The sequence below is a fragment of the Hippoglossus stenolepis genome, chromosome 2, assembly GCF_022539355.2.
Source record: "Hippoglossus stenolepis isolate QCI-W04-F060 chromosome 2, HSTE1.2, whole genome shotgun sequence".
Taxonomy (NCBI): domain Eukaryota; kingdom Metazoa; phylum Chordata; class Actinopteri; order Pleuronectiformes; family Pleuronectidae; genus Hippoglossus; species Hippoglossus stenolepis.
This window is the reverse complement of record NC_061484.1, coordinates 13326833-13349062: the sequence shown is the minus strand read 5'-3', so window position 1 is coordinate 13349062 and position 22230 is coordinate 13326833. Positions and strand designations below refer to the sequence as shown.

Genomic DNA, 22230 nt, shown 5'->3' with positions numbered 1-22230 from the left:
ATCGCTTTCCTTCCATTCCTGCCTTATCCTGCTCAACATCTCTTCCTCTCATGTCTGCCTCATTGTCAACACTGCCTCTTACCAAGCTGACTTTTGTAAATTAAGCCTTGTATTTTTATGACAAAGGTTCTAATTACCCTGTGCGCCGGCGTAGCTGGAAGCGTGTGTGTGCGTGCGTGCGTGCGTGCGTGCGTGCGTGCGTGCGTGCGTGTGTGTGTGTGCGCGCGCGTGTGTGAATATTACTTAGGAGGGCATCTCCAGATGATTCAATTTTGGAACTGATTGTTTTTTTCCTTCAGTTTATATTCACTTTGACTTAACTTCTCTTCACATGTTCCCCATTCCTCACTCTCTCCTTCTGTCTCTACCCAACCCTCTAGAGTGACCCAGGTGGGCTGTCGGTTCTGGAGCAGCTCGGTCTGGACCAGAACTCAGATTTCTCAGACTCCAGTGTGCAGCAACTACTGGACGAGCAGCGCGAAAGGATCCGCAGGGAGATACGCAAGGAACTGAAGATCAAGGAAGGAGCTGAGAACCTGCGCAGGGCGACAACTGACAAGAGGAATGTTCAGCAGGTCAGCCGACAGCCACTTTATTCTCTGCAGATCCCTGTTCTTTTTTTTCTTTTCAAAAGGTGACCAACATATGATGTTTGAAGCGGTTTTCTGTATCATCAGAAATCGTCAGGGATTTTTCTAAGAAGACAATCAACCAGAATGTACGAGAATGTTCTTATCTGGTTTGTCTCTACAGAAAGTTAGGTCTTTCTGAATGTTTTTTTAAATCCGCAGATGAGAAATCTTTCACAAGGCTCACTGAGCAGAGAGCATAAATTTCCACATTATGAGGCCGGGATATTCCCACAGCGCTCTGCCTCATGATCACACAGGTTCACATGTTTACTTCCTGGAGCTACACACCACAACTGCTGGGCAGCAACAGCAATCAGCCTCTGTCTGTTGCTACAAGTGAGCAGCACCACTCGAGCACTTGGAGGATGAAATGCTCGGCTAATAGGCAATTATAGGTATTAAGGGAGGAATTTCTGCCAGTTACTTAGATTTTGTAATTGCCAATAAAAAGCATTTCCGGAATACTGCCTGCAGTCTGAAATGTAATTTAAAGATTTAAGCCACAGCACACTGAGAATTTAAGAGGCATGTTGTGATCATTCTAGTGGCACATTTTTATAGGTAAAAACCTTTACCCAGAAAGTCTGAGGTTGTTTTGGCATTAAACTATTAGAAGTAGAGATTGTTTAAAGTTTAGGCACAATAATTCACTCCAGTGTCATTAAACTTGTTTGATTTAAAGTGAATTAACACAGAAGGACAAACTCTGCTTGACAAATTACCGTACAGCATTTTTATCATCGAGAACTTCTCAAAAAGGCTCAGGCTATTTGCCTAATGCAGAATGCATTATGTTTATTCGAGCATGACTGATGCATCGGTTGGCAACAAACAATTTGCCAATATGAGCCTTTCATAGACATTGTATTCACATCAGTTTTTATATTTGCTAAGCGCCAATATGAAAACATTTTTTACACAAACAATGCAGAAAAGTCTAATGTTAACATTTAAAGTGAAATATGTGTTTATTTTCTTCATTGAAATTCTATATATTTGGTTGTTTGTGTTCCTCTTTATTTATAGTTATTTATAATGAATTCAAGCCTCAATTGCATTTTTTTGTTGTAAGCATTTGATATCAGCCCTCACAAATCCAGATTGGTCGGGCTCTGTCTTATTACCTCCACCAAGGAGGTTTGTTTTCACCCCTGTCCTGGTTGGTTGGTTGATTTGTTTGTATGTTATTATTATTATTATTATTATTATTATTATTATTATTGCATTTTTGTAGAACTGGTTGTGGTTGGTGCTTTACTGGTACTCTGAAAAAAAGATGCACTCTTAATAATTGAAATCTCATTAAAAAGAAGTAAAACATTTAAATATTGTCTGCAGGTGGACAGTCAGCTACGGTCTTCAAACCGCAGGCTGGACGATCTGCATGCTCAGCTGCAGGAACTGGATGCCCACATTGTGGTGAAGGGAGGAGAGGAGAATGAAGGTGTGTTTTAAAAACTTCTGTCATCATATCGAACATGGCCTTTTGTTACCTTAAGTTTGGTATAACCACTAATGTTTCACATTAATACACAAAATCGCAATTCGTTAGAATCACATCGTTAGTAAAGCTACAGGTTGTGATTTGTCATTGAGGTGTGCTGCTCATCATATGAACTTGTCTTATTCCCACATTTAGAAAAAAAAAACTATAAGTTAACAGATTTGGTTGTTTACGAAAACTAATGATTTAATGTCAGTCAGTTGATCACATATCACAAAGACCATTCTCCAGGGACTGGCCTCTTCAAAATGACAGATCAATGGATAGAACAAATTGATCTGGGAAAATCTGTGGTGCATTGGTTTGATTTCTAAAAAACTCATTTTGGATTCCAGAAATCTGCTTTGGACTGGATTTATTCCCAATTATCTGAAAGAATGCAAGCCCTTAATATAAATGGATCATTTTCCCCCTCTGAACGTTGAGTGTGGGGTGCCCCAAGTTTTTCTTTTTTGCCAAGGAGTTTTTTGGGCCTCTACTTAATTTGATATATATAAACTAGTGGTGCACCGATGTATCGGCCGTATATCGGTAGCGGCCGATATTCGCCTCGTTTACTGCTATCGGCGTATCGGTAATAAACTTGACTTTCACCGATAACATTGGCCGATATTCATTGGTATGTTTTCTGCAGCCTGCCAATCTGGCATCCAGATTATGGTACACTGACGGCGGGTTTACACCGGGCGCTGAAGCGCCGCGCAGCGCAGCGCCAAGGAAAGCCAGGCGCCTCCCATCCCTGTTAAACCTTTGTGCGGTTCACATGGGCTGCGATGCGCCGCGCGCGCCAGCGCCTTCACCGATGGTTTCGGCGTGCGGCAGCGTATCGCGCCAGGAAACAGACTGAAAAATGATTTTAAGCGATATAAATGACATATTTGATATGATATAAATGATCAAATATGCATCCCATACTTTGTATTCCCTTCTGTTGTCCTGGAGTTTTAATTTTCCCAATCACATAATTAAATGTCCCCTCTGCCCATCCACTACAGCCACACAAGCAGTCATATAGATAAAAAGAGAGAGAGGGCTAAAGTCTTGCTTGGAGAATCGTCATTTACCCCGACACCCGATATTGAGCGGGTTACATACAACAACAAGCGGAGAATCACGGGCTGACCGACGCGGAGAAATGCGGGTCTGGTGTGAACAGCCAGGCGGCTGCGCGCTTGAGAATAACGCTGCGCGGCGCGGGGCAGCGCTTCAGCGCCCGGTGTAAACCCGGCGTTACACACCAAGAAGGCCACATGCAAGTAATAAACAAATATCGGTATCGGCTATCGGCTAGATTGTTGTTTTAAATATCGGTATCGGCCAAGAATTTCCATATCGGTGCATCCCTAATATAAACGATATTTCATGTGCATCAATCCAATCATAAATTGTACATTGAAGGCTTTTTTTTAATGGTTTCTAGTAAATGACACTTGCTGAACCTGAAGACATGAAGTATAAATACTGCTTAACATAATTCATGGCAGATAATTTACAGTTGTGTCTTTAAAAAAAACCTCATAGTGAATTCAGATTCTTTCTAACATATCCTTGATGAATCCTGGCTGCCTATTAGTAGTCGAAAAATAAAATGAACTCATGACTTTACATGCTCCATCTGGGTGGGACACCGTTTGGAGAGACCAAAGAATTGCTTCAGTCTTAAGGACATTAACCTGGAATGAAACAATATTGTTTGACATTAAATAAGATTCATTCAAGAGCATTTAACATTTTTAAACCCATGTGTGTGAATCCTCGTCTTGTTCCTTTTTATATCATCATCAAACTTCTTCCCTCCACAGATGAGTGCCCTCAGTCTCCCGGGGCAGAGAGCCGAACGTCAGCCCACAAGGTACGCATCGCTGCCCTGGAGAGACAGCTCAACATTGAGCTCAAAGTCAAACAGGGGGTCGAGAACATGATCCCCATCTACGCCAATGGATGCACCAAGGTACAGGATTCAGACTCTGTCCACACACACCTACAATATACACAGCAAGTGGCTGTTAACTGCCAGTGTGTGTTCATGTGTTACAGTCATGATCCACAACCTTTCAGTTTGCTAACTCAGATGTTTATCTCTGAATGCAAACATCCTCTGACACATAGGAACCCTTCCCCCTGTGCGCACCTCATCACGTGGTTACTTCAAATTTCCCCTCCCCCTTGTTTAAGCAGCATCTGTTTCACTTCACCTTGCACCACATATTGCTCTGTCATTGAAACACATATTTCTAGTTTTATGGTGTTTTTTTTAGCTTCCAGTCATCTAATTTGCTCATTGTTTTGTTCCTGGTTTAATCAGGATAAGAAGATGTTGCAGACGGCCCAGCAGATGCTACAGGACAGTAAGACCAAAATCGACATCATCCGCATGCAAATCCGCAAGGCTGTGCAGGCCACCGAGCACAATGACGACACACAGAGTAAGTTTGAGTGACCGGGTAAATGAGTGAATACAAAGTATTGCTGACACTTAATTTATAATGTTGTACCAGTATAGCTGAACACACTTGTGACCATAGTGTTGCACAACAAGTTTACATCATGTTTAGTTATTCACATGGTGGCTGGTAAATTCTTGAGTCAACATTCAAATATTTTTGTTTAAATGTATGTGGTTGCAATGGGAAATGGCTACGATCTTAAAATTGAAGTTTTTCAAAAAGTACAATTAGGTGCATGTACCCAAGATAAACAGTCGTTTTGGAAAAATATACCTGCATACCATCATAATACTGTATATTTATACTGAACATAATTCATGGAACAGACAAAGTGACATATCTACAAAATATACTTAAACAAACATGTTGTAATTATTCCTCGACTGAAGATGTCAAGTGAGCGCAACTGTAAATTTCAGACGCTTCCTGTGATAGAAGACATGTAAAACTGCTAAGTTTTCCTGTGTGGTTTATGACAGTGGGCAGCTGGCATTGACAGGATGCTCCTCACTGGATCTTGTTCATGTCCTGGTGGAGTCTGCAGTCTTGCATCCTTTTTCTCTGCTTGTCAAACATTTTGTTCTGAGCAGTGGCTCCAAAATTCACAGGCACACAATAACAGAGACCGATCATTCAAAGTGCTGTATCACTGTTTTCATATTTCCCAGCCTGGTTGTTGTGGGGAAGAAGGTGTGTGTGTGTGTGTGTGTGTGTGTGTGTGTGTGTGTGTGTGTGTGTGTGTGTGTGTGTGTGTGTGTGTGTGTGTGTGTGTGTGTGTGTGTGTGTGTGTGTGTGTGTGTGTGTGTGTGTTATTTAAGGCCTGTGAAATGGCTCAGCTGGCATGTCACCACCATCAGTCAAATCCACACACGTATGTAGAATATATATTTTCTTTAATTTAAAAACAACCTTCCAACAAAAGGATCAGCTGCTGAATAGTCTCTTTGACACACACACACAGTTTTTAGAAGTAGAGCAGCAACATTGTAACAGATTGTGATCTTGTGCAGTTTTGATATAATTGAACACAATATGCAAAACGCACAAATGTGTTCATTTGACTAGTGTATTCTTAAACTGGTCAAATATCCAAACAAGCAAACTCGTGACTTCCAGTTCCTCCTCCATTGTTATTTCAGAACAGGTGAATGAGTCTCTGTAGGGCTGTGGAGCCATATGGCCCCTCTGGCGGTCAAGAGAGCTGCAGCAGGGAGGGAGCACTGGGAGAGGGTAGAAGTACAACACAGATTTGAAAGATTGTGTGTTCCCTTTGGGACCCTACTGCTAATGTCAGACTGAGGGAGCTGATGGCTGGAGGGAAGTGGGTGTCTTTTAAGGCCAAAAAGATAATGGCTATTTTGGAAGAGTTATTTTAGGGCCTTTTAAGGCCATACTGTATCTGTCTGTGTTGTAACCTGATAAAAATAGTATGGATGTAAATGACCAGTGAGAGCGGCAATTGTTTTGTGTTCTTGGAGAGTACCATGACTTGTGACTCCAGAGGAAGCTGCGTGAAATCTGATTAACAGCCTCAGGCGATGTCACTTCAGTTAGCATCGGTCGGGGCTGCAAACTATGAACTGCATTGTAAGTAACGATGTAGGTTTGTTAGGTGCCAGGTTTTGAAAAGAAAGAAGGATCTGTAGAATAAAAAGAGTGAATGTCTCTAGTTCTGCAGCATCAGTTTTGATCGTGTTTTTATTTTTGTGATGTTAAAGCAAGTGGAGTGCCCTTATAATAGCTTAGTTCTTCTTAAAGTAATAATGTTGTGCCAGTGTCCTACATAGTCTCTGGATCTTTCTTGATTATTCACTCTGTCTTTTAAAGCACACACAGAGACAGGGTTGTGTGTGTAGTGTACACAGACAGACTCCAGGCACCACACCCGGTGGAGGGGTCATCTAGCAGGGTCTGGGCTCCAGGCAGAACACCTTATTAGGAGATAAAAGCATCCATATCCCTCTCCACCCCTACCCCCCTCTCTTTTCCTTTCTTTCTCCTCCTGTCTCATGCATCGCTCTGAACAGCTCATAACTCATAAAAGTCATTTTAATCACTCCTCAGTGTCCTTCTGTCCTTCCTCCTCACTAACCCAGTCATTTGAAAGTCAAATGCACCTTTTTGAATATTATTTATCCTATTTTCCTGAACCTTATCTCACGCCTCCTCTCCTTATCTGTGTGTTCTCCATTGTGTGTGTTGCCCACTGTGAGAGGCTGCTACCGTACCATTAGTCGAACCACTTGGCTGTTATGTTGCTTTGCGGGTGCGACTCTGAGGCTGACCCCATGTCTGTCTTTCCAAGTGAGAGAGTTTTAGGTTGTTTTTGTCCGGTTTTTTTGATGCCTCCATGTCTGTCCATCCATTCCATTCCTGTGAACATGATATCTCAAGAACATCTTAAGGGAATTTATTCAAATTTGACAAGAATGTTCAGTTGGACTCAAGGATGAAATGATTAGATTTTGGTTGTCAAAGGTCACAATCATGGTACAGCCATAGGGGATTTCATTACATTTGGCATAAACATTCACGTGGAATCAACGATGACACGATTATAATTTCGAGGTCAAAGGTCAAGTTCACTATGACCTCAAAAAAAACCTTTTTACCTTGAACGTCTATCATGAATGATGTTATCTTAACAAGGTCTCGAGCGAATCCTTTCAAATTTGTCACAAATGCTCACTTAGACTCATGGATTAACTGATTAGATTTGGATGGTCAAACTTCAAGGGTCACAGTTTTCCTCACAAAACATGTTTTTGGGCACTTGAACATGATATCTCAAATCTCCCTTTTGACCAGTTGTCTCTTGGACTTAAAAATTAACTGATTAGATTCCATTGGTCAAAGGTGAAGGTCACTGTGACCTCATGTGATTCTGGAAAAAAATGTATGAAGAAGCCTGAAACTGCACTGGTCTGCAGAGGCATACAACCACAGGGCGGTAATTCCAGTGTTTTTCTTTTTTAGCGATTCTGTTGATTCTGCTTTAATCTACTTAATGTTACCAGGTCTTTTTTATTAAATTAGTGAAATGAAGAATTATCAGTGTTTCATCTAAGGAAGAAGTTGCATTGTTGAGAGGGCATTAGTTTACAGTGGAAAGTCACTGGATATATGAAGATTTATATAATGCCTTATATGTTTCCAGTATGTGATTAATTTGTTATTTATATATTGTATTAACTGTGATGTCAAGATCAGATTTTTCTAGTATGGCATAAGTGTTTACTGGATAAACTGAGGGAAGTGATTTTTGTAAAGATAAAGTTATAAAAATAAAAATTCACAAGAAAGTTAGATATCTTTTTTTCTCTGTTTGATTTTCGAGTTGGGAGATAAGAGGGGAAAACCATTTGGAAACAGAGGCTGGAGCTTAAGTTAATGCTGCTTACTGAAGAGAAGTCAGAGGCTGTTTACCTCCCTCCAGGCACTGCTAATGTTTTCTCTGACTGATTCTTCTGTAATGCATGACATGCATTAAGGCATTAACCTAACTTAGTGTGCCCCTATAACACTCTGCTGCCAAAACAAACAACTGGAATTTCAACATTTAACTATAGAACATAACTGATTAAAAGATCCAGAAATGAAACAGTGAGTCCTTTGCAATGTGCATTGTATAATATCTTCCGTCCACAGTAATGGTATTTGTCCACTCCACTGTTGCAGGTAACCAGGACATGTGCGGGGTGGAGCTGCGAATTGAAGAGCTGAGGCATCACTACAGGGTGGAACATGCTGTTGCTGAGGGGGCCAAAAATGTGCTCAGACTTCTGGGGGCCAGCAAGGTTCAGGACAAGAAAGCCCTGTCTGAGGTTAGACCGGACACACACGCACACACGCAAACACGCACCCTGCTCAGTTCAAAGCATACACTTCCAATCTTTTCTTTGTTTTACTTTTACTTCAGGACAAACACATTTGAACTCCTATGACCTTCTGTTGTTTTTCTACCAATTCATAGTTTCCCTGTACAACAACTATTTGTGTGTATGTACTCATAGTTTTACTACTTTACCTTCCAATTGGTTCTTAAATTATTATGCATCTGCATCTGTGACGGCCATGGCTGCTGGTATTTCTGTTTTGAATATGTCCGTCTGTTAATCTGCCCATCAAACTCTCGTGAATGTGACCTCAGGAAAGCCATAAGGGAATTTCTTGGACTGGAATGAAGGATGAACTGGCTAGATTTTAGTGGTTAAAGGTCAAAGATGACTGTGAACTCATAAAACATATTTTTTAGACATAACTCACAGATTCATATGTTAATAATTATATAAAAAATACAATTAAATTATATGTATTAAAAGACTTAAGGTCTGGATGGACATGATTGTGTGCTGGAACTTGGTTGGCGGAGCAAACGACCACAAGGCATTAGTTCTAGTCTTTGGTATTGATCGCTTGTCTAAACCATTCCTCTTGAATGTGTTTTGTGAAATGTGACTAAAATATGACGGTAGGGATGGATTGTGTGGGATTGGATGAAGAGTTAATAGTTCATTGAGGGTCCATCCAACTATTTAAGCCATCACTCAGTGGATGTAAAGGTGTGTCACACCAACACTGTGTTGATGCTTTGCAGGCGCAGTCTCGCCTGAGTGAGGCGTCTCAGCGGTTGGACCTGCTGAGAGACGCTCTGGACCAGCGTCTGGCGGAGCTGCCAGAGGACCACCCCAAGGCCAACATCATCAAAGAGGAGCTGGTCCTGGCCTCCTCCCCTGCCTTCAGCCCCCGCCACGGTGCCCCCTACCGCCACAACCAGTACAGCACCCTCAACAAACCCTCACCCCTCACTGGTATGTTACACAAAAATAAGCTATACAGCAGTCTGTTAAGACTCAGTGTGTAGGTTTATCTAATTTAATTTCATACTTGTTTTTACTCTAGCATGAGAACGTATGATTCATAAAGTTGCCATGTTGCCTTATAGTTCAGTAAAAATGAGCATTATAACCCATGTATGTTATGTGAACCCATATGTTCATGTATGAGATGTCCGTAATGGCTGGTCATTGATTTTCAGGCTGATTCTTTCTAATTGCTGTTTATATACATTTTATCAGTGTGTCTTGACAAATTAAAAGACTTCACATCTTTCTTTGTTTCCATTTATGATCTGCTGGTGTTTTGGTCCGTAGTTGGTTGCACCTGAGTAGTTTTCCTCTGTCTCCAGGTACCCTGCAGGTGCAGCTGCTGGGCTGTGTGGGGTTGCTGGAGGTGGTCCCAGGTCGCAATAAAGGGATGGCCGTCATGCTGCCCTGTCACAGCCCTGGAGACACAAGGTCTTTCATGAGGGGTAGCAAGGGACTCTACGGACGGAGCGGCTCAGTCAGTGGAAAGACGCCCAGCAAAACAGATGAGCTCTCATGTAAGTGTATCTCCATCTGAGGGGCATTCAGTTCAACAGCTTTAAAAATACATAAGCCCTTTTGATTTTACTTAATATTGTACATCTTTATATACTAAATTCATTTTAGGGTGATTTAAATAACAGTTTTTCCTTTACAGATATATACCCTGTTGTGTCAGTGTCTTTTTCAGGGCAATATAGCGACGTTACCAATCCATAGTAACTACATTAAATGTAGATGTCATTATGGCTGAGCCAGTACGTGCTTTAGGTTGCTGAGGTTGGCCACTGCAGTTCAGCACTCACACATCAGGGCACAGCAGCATCAGCAAATTTATCTGGATTACCTCAATGTCCTGAGTTGGCAATTCACAAACCATGTTTTTAACATCTTGCACGTCCTGTGTTTTCTCCAGAGATATTAATGACACTCATTAATCAATACTAAAATTGTGTTATGTATAATTGCATAAGCATCCTATAGCTTTTATCTCTATACTGGTAAGGGCTGTATAGGAAGGTTGCCTATGGAGGAAATAAGTGTGTATGTGTGTCGTGCAGCTGAGGTGAGTGCTGTGCTGAAGCTGGATAACACAGTGGTTGGCCAGACATCCTGGAGGACTGTGGGAGAACAGGCCTGGGACCAGACCTTTACCGTGGAGCTGGAAAGGGTTAGTAGATACACACATCAACTAGTAGAGTGTCCTTTCAATAAAGTAAGACTGCTCTTTCCATGTGTCGGTCTGTATGTACCTGTGTCCCACTGTTGTGTGTCTGTGTATGTTTCAGACGCGAGAGATGGAGATCGCAGTTTACTGGAAGGATTACCGCTCGCTGTGCGCTTTGAAGTACCTGAAGCTGGAGGAGTTCCTGGACAACCAGAAACACAGAGTTCAGCTGGAGCTGGAGCCTCACGGCCTGCTGCTGGCTGAGGTACACGCCAAAACACACACACACACACACACACACACACACACACACACACACACACACACACACACACACACACACACACACACACACACACACACACACACACACACACACACACACACACACACATGAGATGTCCCTGCATAGATGACACCCATCTATGAAAGTGCTATAAATACATACAAAGATATTCAAATGTGCACATATACACCTACCCACACACAATCACACACACACACAGGCTGTCAGATGCACCTGTGCTCAAAAACACTGCTTTGATATAGCTTACTTGAAAGGTACAACCATCTAAGTGTGATACGTGGCTGCTGTGTAGTTCCCACGTTTCATGTTTGTGTGTGTGTGTGTTTCCAGGTGACCTTCTTCAACCCAGTAATTGACAGAGTTCCTCGTCTCCAGAGGCAGAAGAAAGTCTTTTCTAAACAGCAAGGTGAGGACTAGTCAGAACAGACAGAAGACAAAGACAAATAATCTGAATTGAGAAATAACAGGGTTTCCCATCTTATTTTTCTGCTCACCATTATTAGAAAAATTCATACAGTGAAGCATTTAGTGCAAATAAGGTTTTATCTTCTTGACCAGAAGCAAAGCACGCTGCTGTTTGTCCCTAAGTCCACTGTACTCTCATTTAGACCACAGCACCTTCTAGTGGTGTCTGACAATGTATCTTCATGATTATTTATGTAGCATTTGTCTAAACACAGTTATAAAGTCCCTCACTCAAACAAGAAAAATAACAGACATATTTAAAAGCAGAAACTAATCAGGTCGATGACTACTGACGCTTTCCAGCGATCATGAAATTTCGGGGGTATCATTTAATTTAGATAGAGTATTCCAGAGAGGGATGATGCATGAATATTGTAAATTCCCTTGTGAATATCGGGCAACAATTTTTACGCATAAAGTGACATTTTCACTATCTCATTGTAGTTTTTTTTTTTTTTTAATAAGCAATCCTGGCCCTTTTAGGACTTCTTTAACTTGGACATCTAGAATGACACTCAGTTGAGTGTATATTTGCCAAAGCTTAACAGTCCCCTTATAAAACCACATTTGAATTCACGAGATCCACATTTGATTTGGAGCTGCACCATCAGTCCCCTAAACATGACTGATTCTTTTGATCAAGATCCATGAATTAATTAATGAAAATGTCACGCAATGTTCAAGAAAGGGAAATTAATTCATGGATCTGCCCCATAATCCGGATCGGCATCAAAATTGTATTGATTCTTCCTTGGCCCTTATCCCATCATTCCACCAAGTGTCATAGGAATCTGTTCCGTTGTTTTTGTATAATCTCACTTACAAATGAACTTACAAACCAAACAACCAACAAATGGACAGGGCTGAAAGCATACCCTTCTTGGCAGAGGTAATAAACAATGAATAATATATTGATGGTATCTGTTGTGTGACACACATTTGTGTGTGTGTGTGTGTGTGTGTGTGTGTGTGTGTGTGTGTGTGTGTGTGTGTGTGTGTGTGTGTGTGTGTGTGTGTGTGTGTGTGTGTGTGTGTGTGTGTGTGTGTGTGTGTGTGTGTGTGTGTGTGTGCGTGCGTGCTTTCAGGCAAGGCATTCCTTCGGGCTCGCCAAATGAATGTTGATATCGGGACATGGGTGAGGCTGCTTCGAAACGCCATTCCGACTGTCAACAACTCAGGAACCTACAGTCCCAACGCGCACAGTCTTAACTCCGGGTGAGATACACATGCACTTCGTGCCTAAGCCACACAGGTGTTTACACACACACACACACATACATTCATCATCTACATGTGACGTTTGATAGCTGTCAGCAAGACTTTGCTATCAAACAGCAACAGCCTTCCTTGAACCTTATTCCTTGTGTTTCCTGGCAGAGAATAAAGCATGTGATGCTTTGTCTGCCCCGTGTCTAACAACCCCTCTGTGTTCTGCTCTTGTCTGTTCATTTGTCCGTCTGCTTCGCTGTGTTGGCCTGTTTGTGCATGTGTGCGTGTGTCTGTGTGAAATTTTCAGGGAGATCTCTGTGGAGAAGTTGAGTCTGGACGACTCTCCAATAAGAGGCGATTACAAGAGAGACACGGACACACACACTCCGGTGAGACAGACAGAGACAGAGGACGCCCAGGAAATGGGGGAGGTGTGTTTGAGAGGTTGGGTCTACTGTAGTAAAGCCACTGTGGAACGGGACAAAGAAAATCCAACCCCTTTTAACTGTGATGAACATAATAATCCATAATTTAAAAAAATATAAATAAGGTTTTTATTAACAATTCAGTTTAAGATTGGACTTTATTTTAAAGTTAAACAAATGTGGTTTAGATTTCTGTTCGTACAAACATTTTAAAGAAGTTGTCATTATTACAAGTGAAAGGGACAAATATAGTTTTCTGGTGGGCCCCATGAGGAGTATACAGAAATAAAACTGTTGATAAATAAATAAATGTATTATTGGTTATATTTACATGTTAAATTATGTTAGTTAGCCCAAACTGAAAAGGGTCTTGATCATTACATACCTTTAGTTAATATGACAGCAGGTTGGTGGATGACAACATTAGATCTCCTCTGTGAGACGCATATATGACAGAACACTTCCGGTGTGATTGTCCTCAAGTTATGTTCTTGACCACAGTGTCTCCAGAAACTGCACTTGGGTCTAACCAGTCAGGTTTTAAATACGGAGCACGTGTGAATCAGTGAACGTTTGTCTGTCACATCCAAGCTGTTGTAAAACCATGTCTCTTGTTTTCCTTCTTGTGTCCTCTCATCTCTCCGTCCCTGTGTCTCTCTGCATCTTTTTTCGTTTGTTTCTTTCCTCGCATGTCTCCCACCAGGACCAGCTTCCAGTCATTGAGCCCTTCTCCCCCCCAGACCTCACCCCTGAGTGCCCTGTCCGAACCCCACCCGTTAGCAGGTACACACTCGCACACAGTCACAATGTGTTCATTTTTTTATATATATATATATATAAAAATGATGGCTGAAATAGAATGCTGGTGTACTCAAACTCAGGTATGTTGACCACTGCAAGCCCCAATCCAAAGGTTCCGGCACTTAAAGTCAAGTACTATGCGCCAACCAGGGGCTTTTTTTTCGGGGTACAAAGTTTTACCCGGAACAAGGAGTTCCTGCAAAGGATCCTTGTTCCGGGATAGTTCCAGTTGTCGAAACGCAGGTCTCATATTTTCTGTATATACTCTGTTTGTCTGTTCTTCACTTTTCAAGTTGCACATTTGGACTTTTTACAGCCAACGTTTTGACATGTCACTGTAAGAAAATAATCAAATAACATCAGTAATGGCTGACCTCCAGTTCCAGGATCCTGTGATTGGTCATATTTGCTCACTGTCATACTGTCAGGGCTTATTAAGACACTTAACAGATGAGGGAGCCATGAAGGTTCCTAATTTACACCTCTACTTTTTATGCTATGACCAGTTCAATCTATTTTCCTGAGACTGTTATATTTAAATACTTTGTGCACAGAATACTCGACCCAATGTCTCACATTACAATTGATGCTGGCATGTATTATGAGCAGTCGATATGTGTCTAGTCTTTGCTTTTTTGTATTTTATCAGCCACTGTAAAATAATCATGTTGACTGTGTGTGTCCATCTCTCCAGTAAGCAGAGAAAAGGTCCTCTGTCCCTGCAGGACTTCAGGCTGATCGCTGTGTTGGGCAGGGGACACTTTGGGAAGGTACACTTTTTTAGTAGAGCTTTGTTTTCTTTATCAATGAGACTTTGTAACTTGGAATCAAAAAGACAGGTCAGCATTAAGACAAAGAAGAAAGCTGCTCAATGTGGTAACCAATTTATTCACCTAATGCCACGAAAAGCTTTGGACTGAAAGGGGCATAATAATTATCTCATTACCAGAAAACTCATACACATAAGAAAGTGTAAAAAACAAAAATAGCCTTTTTGCGATCTTCATCCCATAAAGTTCCTGTATTGATTAACACATTAAGCATATTTTCCACCCACCCTGCATTTAATGGCTTCCTTCCTTTTTTGTGAAAAACTTTGTGCAAACTGTCATGGCTGCAAGAGCCTGAAAAACTGATAGAAATTCATCTTTTCATACAGATCAATCATATTGGGTTCGAAAACTGTTATAAACAGAACAAAGGTTGTGGTTTTAATGCATCTAAATCAGACTTCTTTGAAAAGTATTGGTAGGTTTTTAATGATTTCAGTTTCTCCTCGTCACTAAACCAAAAATCTTGTACATCTACACGTCGTCAGTTTCACCTTTACAGGTTTTGTACATTTTTTAAAGAGAAAAACTAAGTCCCTTTTTGCTGCTCGTGTCTGTCTATCTCTAGGTGTTGTTGTCAGAGTACAAGAAAACCGGCACAATGTTTGCCATCAAAGCCCTGAAGAAGGGAGATATCGTATCCCGGGATGAGGTGGAGAGGTGCGTGTTTGTCTTCCTGTGTTTGTGTGTGTTTGGTTCCTGTTTTTCATCCTGAATCCTCACTGCATTTCTCCTCATCTGTATTTCAATGTATTAATCTGTGTTGCCGTGTCTTGTATCACCATGATAACAGTTCATCTGTGGGCTGAGTGTGGGTGTGTCATCGACCACAGTAAATACCATCTAATTATATGTAAATATCCTTTTTGTCTCTCTCCCCAGTCTGATGTGCGAGAAGCGCATCTTTGAGACCGTGAACATGTCGCACCATCCCTTCCTGGTCAACCTGTTTGCCTGCTTCCAGACATCAGAACACGTGTGTTTTGTCATGGAGTACACAGCAGGAGGCGACCTGATGATGCACATCCACACAGACGTCTTCACAGAGCCAAGAGCTGTGTACGTAACTGACTTTAAAATATATTAACAGGAAAAGTTGTGAAAAACATCCAGAGCAAATGACTCAGACATTTAAAAGTATTGTTTTTGACTGCAGTGCATTAAACTGTAAATCTTTGAGTCTCATTTTCTTTTCAGTAAACATGTGTTAACCATAGTAGCAATAGTTTTTAAGTAGTGTGTCATCTTTTGTTCTACATCCACACAAGCAGTGCCCCTCAGCTCAAACACCAGTGCCCTTTTCAAAGCAGTAACAGTTCAGTGCAGCAGCTGGCAAGCAGCTGGTTGGCAGCCTTCAGACAGTAGTTTTGGTTGTGGCCTGAAAGCAAAGTTAGTGTTGTTTTGTTAGTGCAGCTGTTTAATAGTGTTTCTTTGCTTTGACCTCAGGTTTTATTCTGCCTGCGTGGTTCTTGGACTGCAGTTCCTTCATGACCATAAGATTGTGTACAGGTGAGTGGAACCAAAACATACCTCGCTGACCACTCAACAGCTGAGGTGCAAAAATACTTTCACGTCTTCTATGTCCAGGAGCAAAATTCTGACTACAAGAAGAAAACACCTACCTACTCAAATGTTAATAATAAACTTTATTTATATAACACTTTCTTAACAAAGTTACTAAGGGATTAAAAAATTGAAATTAAAAGAGCAACAATCTAAAAAAGAAAAAGGATAATCTGTTCATAGAATGGAAAGGAATAAAATGAAGTTACACACAAATATAACACAACGTATGTCAAATATTCATAAAAGCTTTGTGATGAAATGTTTTAAAAGATACCAAAGATGTTGCCTGTCTGATCTCAATAAGTAAACAGTTCCACAGTTTCAGGGACTAAAAAAGCAAAAGGCCCAGTCAGCGTTAGTAACCAACTGTGATCTGGCAATAACCAGCAGAGCTTCATCCACAGATCTAAATTTATACCCATGCACCGAGGGGGCTAAAAAGTCCTTCACTTAAACAAATATTAAATTGTGACAGTAAAGAAGCTTGAACACCTTCACCAAACTCAAATAATCTTCCAAATAACTTCTTAAACTCTGTACTTCAATTGTCCCTTTGACTTCATATCTGAATCAGTGTCTGATTCTTTTTTCCCATCAAGTAATTAGAGTTATTACATTTTTTCATATCTTCTTTGTGTACTCCGTGCTGTGCTTAGTGTGATACTGTAACCAGACACTGATCCTCACCCACGTCTTTTCACTTCCCTTCTCTTCCAGAGACCTCAAGCTTGACAACCTGCTGCTCGACACAGATGGTTATGTGAAGATCGCTGACTTTGGACTGTGTAAAGAAGGTGGATATTGATGTCACTGACAGATGGACTGTCTGAGTTCAGTTTGCCTTAAAGGGTTCAGCCACAATTTCACCTTTCTGCCTCTGTGTGTAGGAATGGGTTACGGTGACCGGACCAGCACCTTCTGTGGGACCCCTGAGTTTTTGGCCCCTGAGGTCCTGACGGATACATCCTACACCCGAGCAGTGGACTGGTGGGGACTGGGGGTCCTCATCTATGAGATGTTGGTGGGAGAGGTGAGAACTAATTCACGTTCACATACATAAAGCTTTTACAGTGTCCATGGGCTAATAGCTAACTAAATGTTCATGTGAACACACTTTACAAAGTTGTGAGGTTGATATCACAGGGATTTTGAGTTAGAGACTGCAGCTGAGACTGTGAAGATAAGAAAAAAGTTTTGTTGACAAGAATTAGGTCAAATATCTTCAGCGTTGTGAATTCACTGTTGGCCTGAGCAAATAGTTGTTGTCAAACCTTTTATACATTTATAAGTTTGAATATGGTATTTAATTTTCATTATCAAATTATATTTGATCTTAAAATGGGGAAATAAAAGATTTTTTTTAAATCTAAATGCTTTAGTTCTCTTCCCACATACATGTGCAAGGAGGAATGGAAGTATACAGTATGTCTAAGATATGACAAGTCTCTCTATACATCACATGTGATGTCCACTGTGGTTAAGACTGATTTGTGGATTTAAAATTTGTAATGTAGATTTTATTGAGTTAAGTGTACTTTGTGTATCCTTTTGTGTGTGTGTGTAGTCTCCGTTCCCAGGAGACGATGAGGAGGAGGTGTTTGACAGCATTGTGAATGATGAAGTACGCTACCCACGCTTCCTCTCCACTGAGGCCATCGGCATCATGAGAAGGGTGAGAATACACACAACACAGTCACAACAAAAACTTAATCACATGTTTGAAGTTGACAAACTGGAAAAAAGTCAATAATCTCATATTCCTGTGTGTGTGTGTTGTCACGAGCAGCTATTAAGGAGGAACCCAGAGAGAAGACTGGGCTCTGGTGAGAAGGATGCAGAGGAGGTGAAGAAGCAGCCATTTTTCAGAGTAAGTCCACGCATGCTGTCTTTTTTTTATATGGATGAGAAGAAGCACTAAGCATTTAAACTGTGCTAACCCAGTGCAAGGGTTTATCCACAGAGGAGCATGGCAGGGTTGAAGAGAGTGGTTACCTAGATGTGGTGCAGGTGCTCTGGTTTAGAATCTACGAGCAAAACTAGAACAGGACTCAGAGAGCACAAACCTCCACCAAGGTTTCATCAGTCCCACATGAAACCACATTTAAATTCTCTAGTGCCAGATTTGGGTCTGCACCAAATGCGCACATTTTTTTTTTAATCAAGATCTATGAATTATTTTCTACAACCAAAATGTTCAAAAAGTCTTATCTCACAATGTTAAAGTTTTTTTTTTTAATACCTCGAACCACCGCCTGATCTGGATCTGCACTAAAATTTGATGGATTCTTACCGTACCACATCAGGTTTCGTGGTAATCCGTTCTGTAGTTTTTGTGTAATCCTGCCAACTAACAGACATAGCCAGAGGTAAAAATTGCAGAGATCTTAATGTATAGACCTGTTCACAGGTGAAGCAGCAGCAGGAAATTATCAGTTTGTAGGGACAGTAACAGATCTTATCATTTGTGAAGAAGGCAGGAGGTTGGCAAAGTCATTCATAAATAGCAAGGTTGGTGGAACAGTCACTGACTCCACTCGTGCACATGTCAGTTCTGAGAGTAGAGACCTTAAAGAGTTAGCAGCTTCAGTTGTTTTTTTGGCTCTTGAAAGCAAATGTATGAAGAAGTAAGAAAGATCAGTACATTTTTTTCATCTCTCAAGCATTTTTCATCTCTTTTTCTCTATCTCCATTCAGAATGTGGACTGGGAGGCGTTGCTGCAAAGAAAGCTGCCCCCTCCCTTCGTCCCCTCCATCCGCAGCAAAACAGACGTCAGTAACTTCGATGAGGAGTTCACCACCGAACTTCCCACCCTCACGCCTCCCCGGGAGCCCCGCGTGCTCTCCAGCAAAGACCAGGACAGCTTCCGGGACTTTGACTACGTCTCAGACCTCTGCTAGTGGACCTGTCGCCTCGCACACCTTGAGGAATGTTGGAGCTTCATGACGGCTTCTGTCAGAGCGGACCGACAGTCCAGTCTGACTGTCCACTGACTGTTTGTCTGCCATTAATTACACTGTGAATGAATGTGGAGAGACAGAAAGAAGTCAGTCTGTTTTTTTGTGAAGGTTTTAAAGATTGAGAACGGAGGAAGTAAAGGTTGGGACAGATAGCTGATGGGGTTAAATGTTCTCTCATGAATGAAGGATGAACAAAGAGCCCCTCTACAATCATTGTACAACACACCAGTGACTTGTGTATCTTACAAACATTATTTTTGAAACATGCCTCCTCCCATCCTCTTATGTGTCAGTGTCGTCACCTGTGCAGCTGTTAGGGGACGAGCTCTTTTTACTGTTGACTGTTTGGAGGTTACTCAGTGGCCTCTTATACCGATGCCTTACATTTGTACTTGTGTTTTATCCACGGAAAAGCATTTTGTTTTAATTTTGTGGCGGAGCGGTGGCGACGTGCTGCAGAAATACTCTGATCCTTTTATTATAAAAGAAAATTTGCTCGTCAGAGCGGAATCAGAGATGTTCAGAGTAAATATATGCTCGGAGCTTTTCCAGCAGTCGTATCATGACGACCTTCATCCCTGCAGACTCGTGCTCTGCGTATTTTGAGTGAACTATAGGGTAAAAAAACCACTGTCTGATGGTGGACTTTTCATGCGTCATATTTGATGACAGTCAATGCATTGTTCAATACCCTGCACTTACTTAATGTGTGCTATTTTTGGGGGATGTTTGGGTATTACACACATTTGATATAAACGTGTAGCAAACACACACACACAACCATTGGCGTTGGAGCTATGTTGCAAACATTATTACATTTTTTTATTGAAAAGAAATAACTGAACACTAAGACTTGAAAAAGTAAGAGCTTGTCCTTCATGGGTTTGAGACACATTCATCCTGTTTTCTAGATGTTACCGACTTTTGTTAACATGAAGGAAGGAAGACTTAAAACTCATCAAACACTGGCTGTAGCATTTGTTTTAATGACTGTTTTTAAGAAATCTAGCCAACCACAGGTTAAAATCTGCCTGCTGCAGGGTTTGGTTTTCATCAGAGCGATAAAATTCTTTCTTCTAACTGAAACTTACTTATATCTTAGTACTGTTTTTGAAAAATCTTGGTGGCACCACAAGCAAAACAAACCTCACCAGCCACTTTTCCACAGTAGAATGAATTGGAGCGTTTGCTGTAGTGCACTCAGCCTTAGATCGGAGCAAACGAGTTCCCTTAGCAATACATTTCTACATGAAAACTATCATCTGCGGGAAGTGTTGGAAACATGAGCCAGTGGTATAAATGTCGGACACTTAAATATTCCTGAGTACAGGAGACATTTGATGTGAAGCTGGTATGATGGTGTCGATTTTACCTTCTCTTGTGTAAGACAATACAAAACCAATTGAGAGCATGAGATGACTCATTTTATAAAGAAAATCTGGAGAGAAGCTGTTTGATGTTCATGGGAGATCTTCATTCACGTACAGATACTGGAGAGTGAAGACCAGAATCCTGCAATAACACGTCGGATACATTTCAGTAAAACAAAAACACTACTCAATGTCTATTTGTGTGTACTGTGTATTTGTGATGGTTGCGAGTGCAGAAATACATTTTAAATCAATGTGTTGGGATCTGAACTGGTCACTGACTTGTATTTGAATTGAACAATAACTCGATATAATTGATCAACTTTAAAGCAACACTCTTTCACTTTGTACCAAGCAACAGCGCCCCCTGCTGCCTCACATGCTGATTAATTATGTTTGGCTCCTTGTCCAAGCTATGACGTGGTTTTCATGTAGCGAAACAACCAAAAGCCTATCAATCTTTTGACTTTCTAGTCCCACTCACTGAACTGAAACACAGCTGAACAGTGGATATTACCCATGATCCTCAGCTTCATGAACCAGAAAAGCTGCCACTGTAACAAATACACCAAACTCTTTTCAGAATTGTTGATATTTTAAAAGTATCCTGGCTGAATATTGGAGATAAACACTGTTTTTTAATGACCTCTTGGTATTTTTAACTTATCTACAGTTCAGCCTTACTCTTGAACTTGCAGGTTGTGCTTCTGACAATTGAAGCTGTGGCTATCTGTCAGTTACTTCTCACAGGAGATCGGACCCACTCAACAAAGATACATAGAGCAAGAAGGCTCCATTCTCCCGATTCCAAGTCAGTTAAAGAGTTGCACAGTTTCGCACATCTTGCACATCTATTTATTGACTAGTCAAGTGACCGCCTAAAAGTCTCAGCTCTGTGATAATGAAAAAGTTTCCAATACTACGTTAATGCCACATGCAGAGATACATACTCTACTGAATGTCCCACTTACAACACACTGACCAAGAGGTCACCTGTAGTCAAAAAGAGTCCTCACATTTCAGAAGCTGGAACCAAAAAAAGACAATTTATTTGACTATCAAAAAATCGGATTAATTTGTTGATCAACTAATCAATTTGTGATGAGATGTCATTCATTTGATATTTTTCCTCACTTCCACGACCCAGCAGCTGTTTGAGGTTTGGCTCTCAGATCTCAGCAGGGGACATGAGAGCACCTGGGGCTGGAGATTATGTACATAACCGTTTTTTTAAATTCAATTTATGAATAGATACTTGATTTAACAAACACCAAACATTATCATATTAAATATTATCAAATATAACATGACTATTATCATATATAACATACAATTATTATCATAACACATGACTTTTGTCATATATAACACACAACCATTATCATATATTATACAGGACTATAATGTATAACACGACAATTATAAAGTATAACACCTGACTATTATCATATAAGACATGTCTATTATAATATATAACACGGCTATTATCATATACAACACAGGACTATTGCGTATAACACATGACAATTATCATATACAGTATTACACATGACTTATCATATGTAACATGACTTAAATATATCATGACTATAATTATATAGAATATACATATCTATTATCATATATAACACAGGACTATTATCATATGTAGCACAACATGACTTATCATATAATACACATCTA

General features: G+C 40.8%; 1 protein-coding gene across 3 annotated transcripts in view; it reads left to right on the top strand.

Moving 5' to 3' along the window:
- pkn1a (protein kinase N1a) overlaps window positions 1–20817 on the top strand; it is a 50235-nt gene extending 29418 nt beyond the window's left edge. For 2 of the 3 annotated variants that reach the window (XM_035174209.1, XM_035174200.1), the window contains exons 2-23: window positions 381–575; window positions 1971–2076; window positions 3939–4087; window positions 4442–4562; window positions 8262–8407; window positions 9181–9394; window positions 9772–9966; window positions 10510–10619; window positions 10738–10881; window positions 11254–11329; window positions 12474–12603; window positions 12905–13028; window positions 13726–13805; window positions 14518–14593; window positions 15222–15313; window positions 15536–15712; window positions 16100–16162; window positions 16937–17013; window positions 17107–17249; window positions 17784–17891; window positions 18006–18086; window positions 18914–20817. In XM_035174209.1, coding sequence (XP_035030100.1) covers window positions 381–575; window positions 1971–2076; window positions 3939–4087; window positions 4442–4562; window positions 8262–8407; window positions 9181–9394; window positions 9772–9966; window positions 10510–10619; window positions 10738–10881; window positions 11254–11329; window positions 12474–12603; window positions 12905–13028; window positions 13726–13805; window positions 14518–14593; window positions 15222–15313; window positions 15536–15712; window positions 16100–16162; window positions 16937–17013; window positions 17107–17249; window positions 17784–17891; window positions 18006–18086; window positions 18914–19117 — 2811 coding nt within the window. In that variant the 3' untranslated portion in view covers window positions 19118–20817. The remainder of the gene's footprint in view (window positions 1–380; window positions 576–1970; window positions 2077–3938; window positions 4088–4441; window positions 4563–8261; window positions 8408–9180; window positions 9395–9771; window positions 9967–10509; window positions 10620–10737; window positions 10882–11253; window positions 11330–12473; window positions 12604–12904; window positions 13029–13725; window positions 13806–14517; window positions 14594–15221; window positions 15314–15535; window positions 15713–16099; window positions 16163–16936; window positions 17014–17106; window positions 17250–17783; window positions 17892–18005; window positions 18087–18913) is intronic. The other variant, XM_035174218.1, reaches the window with a different exon arrangement.
- The last annotated feature ends 1413 nt before the right edge of the window (window positions 20818–22230 follow it).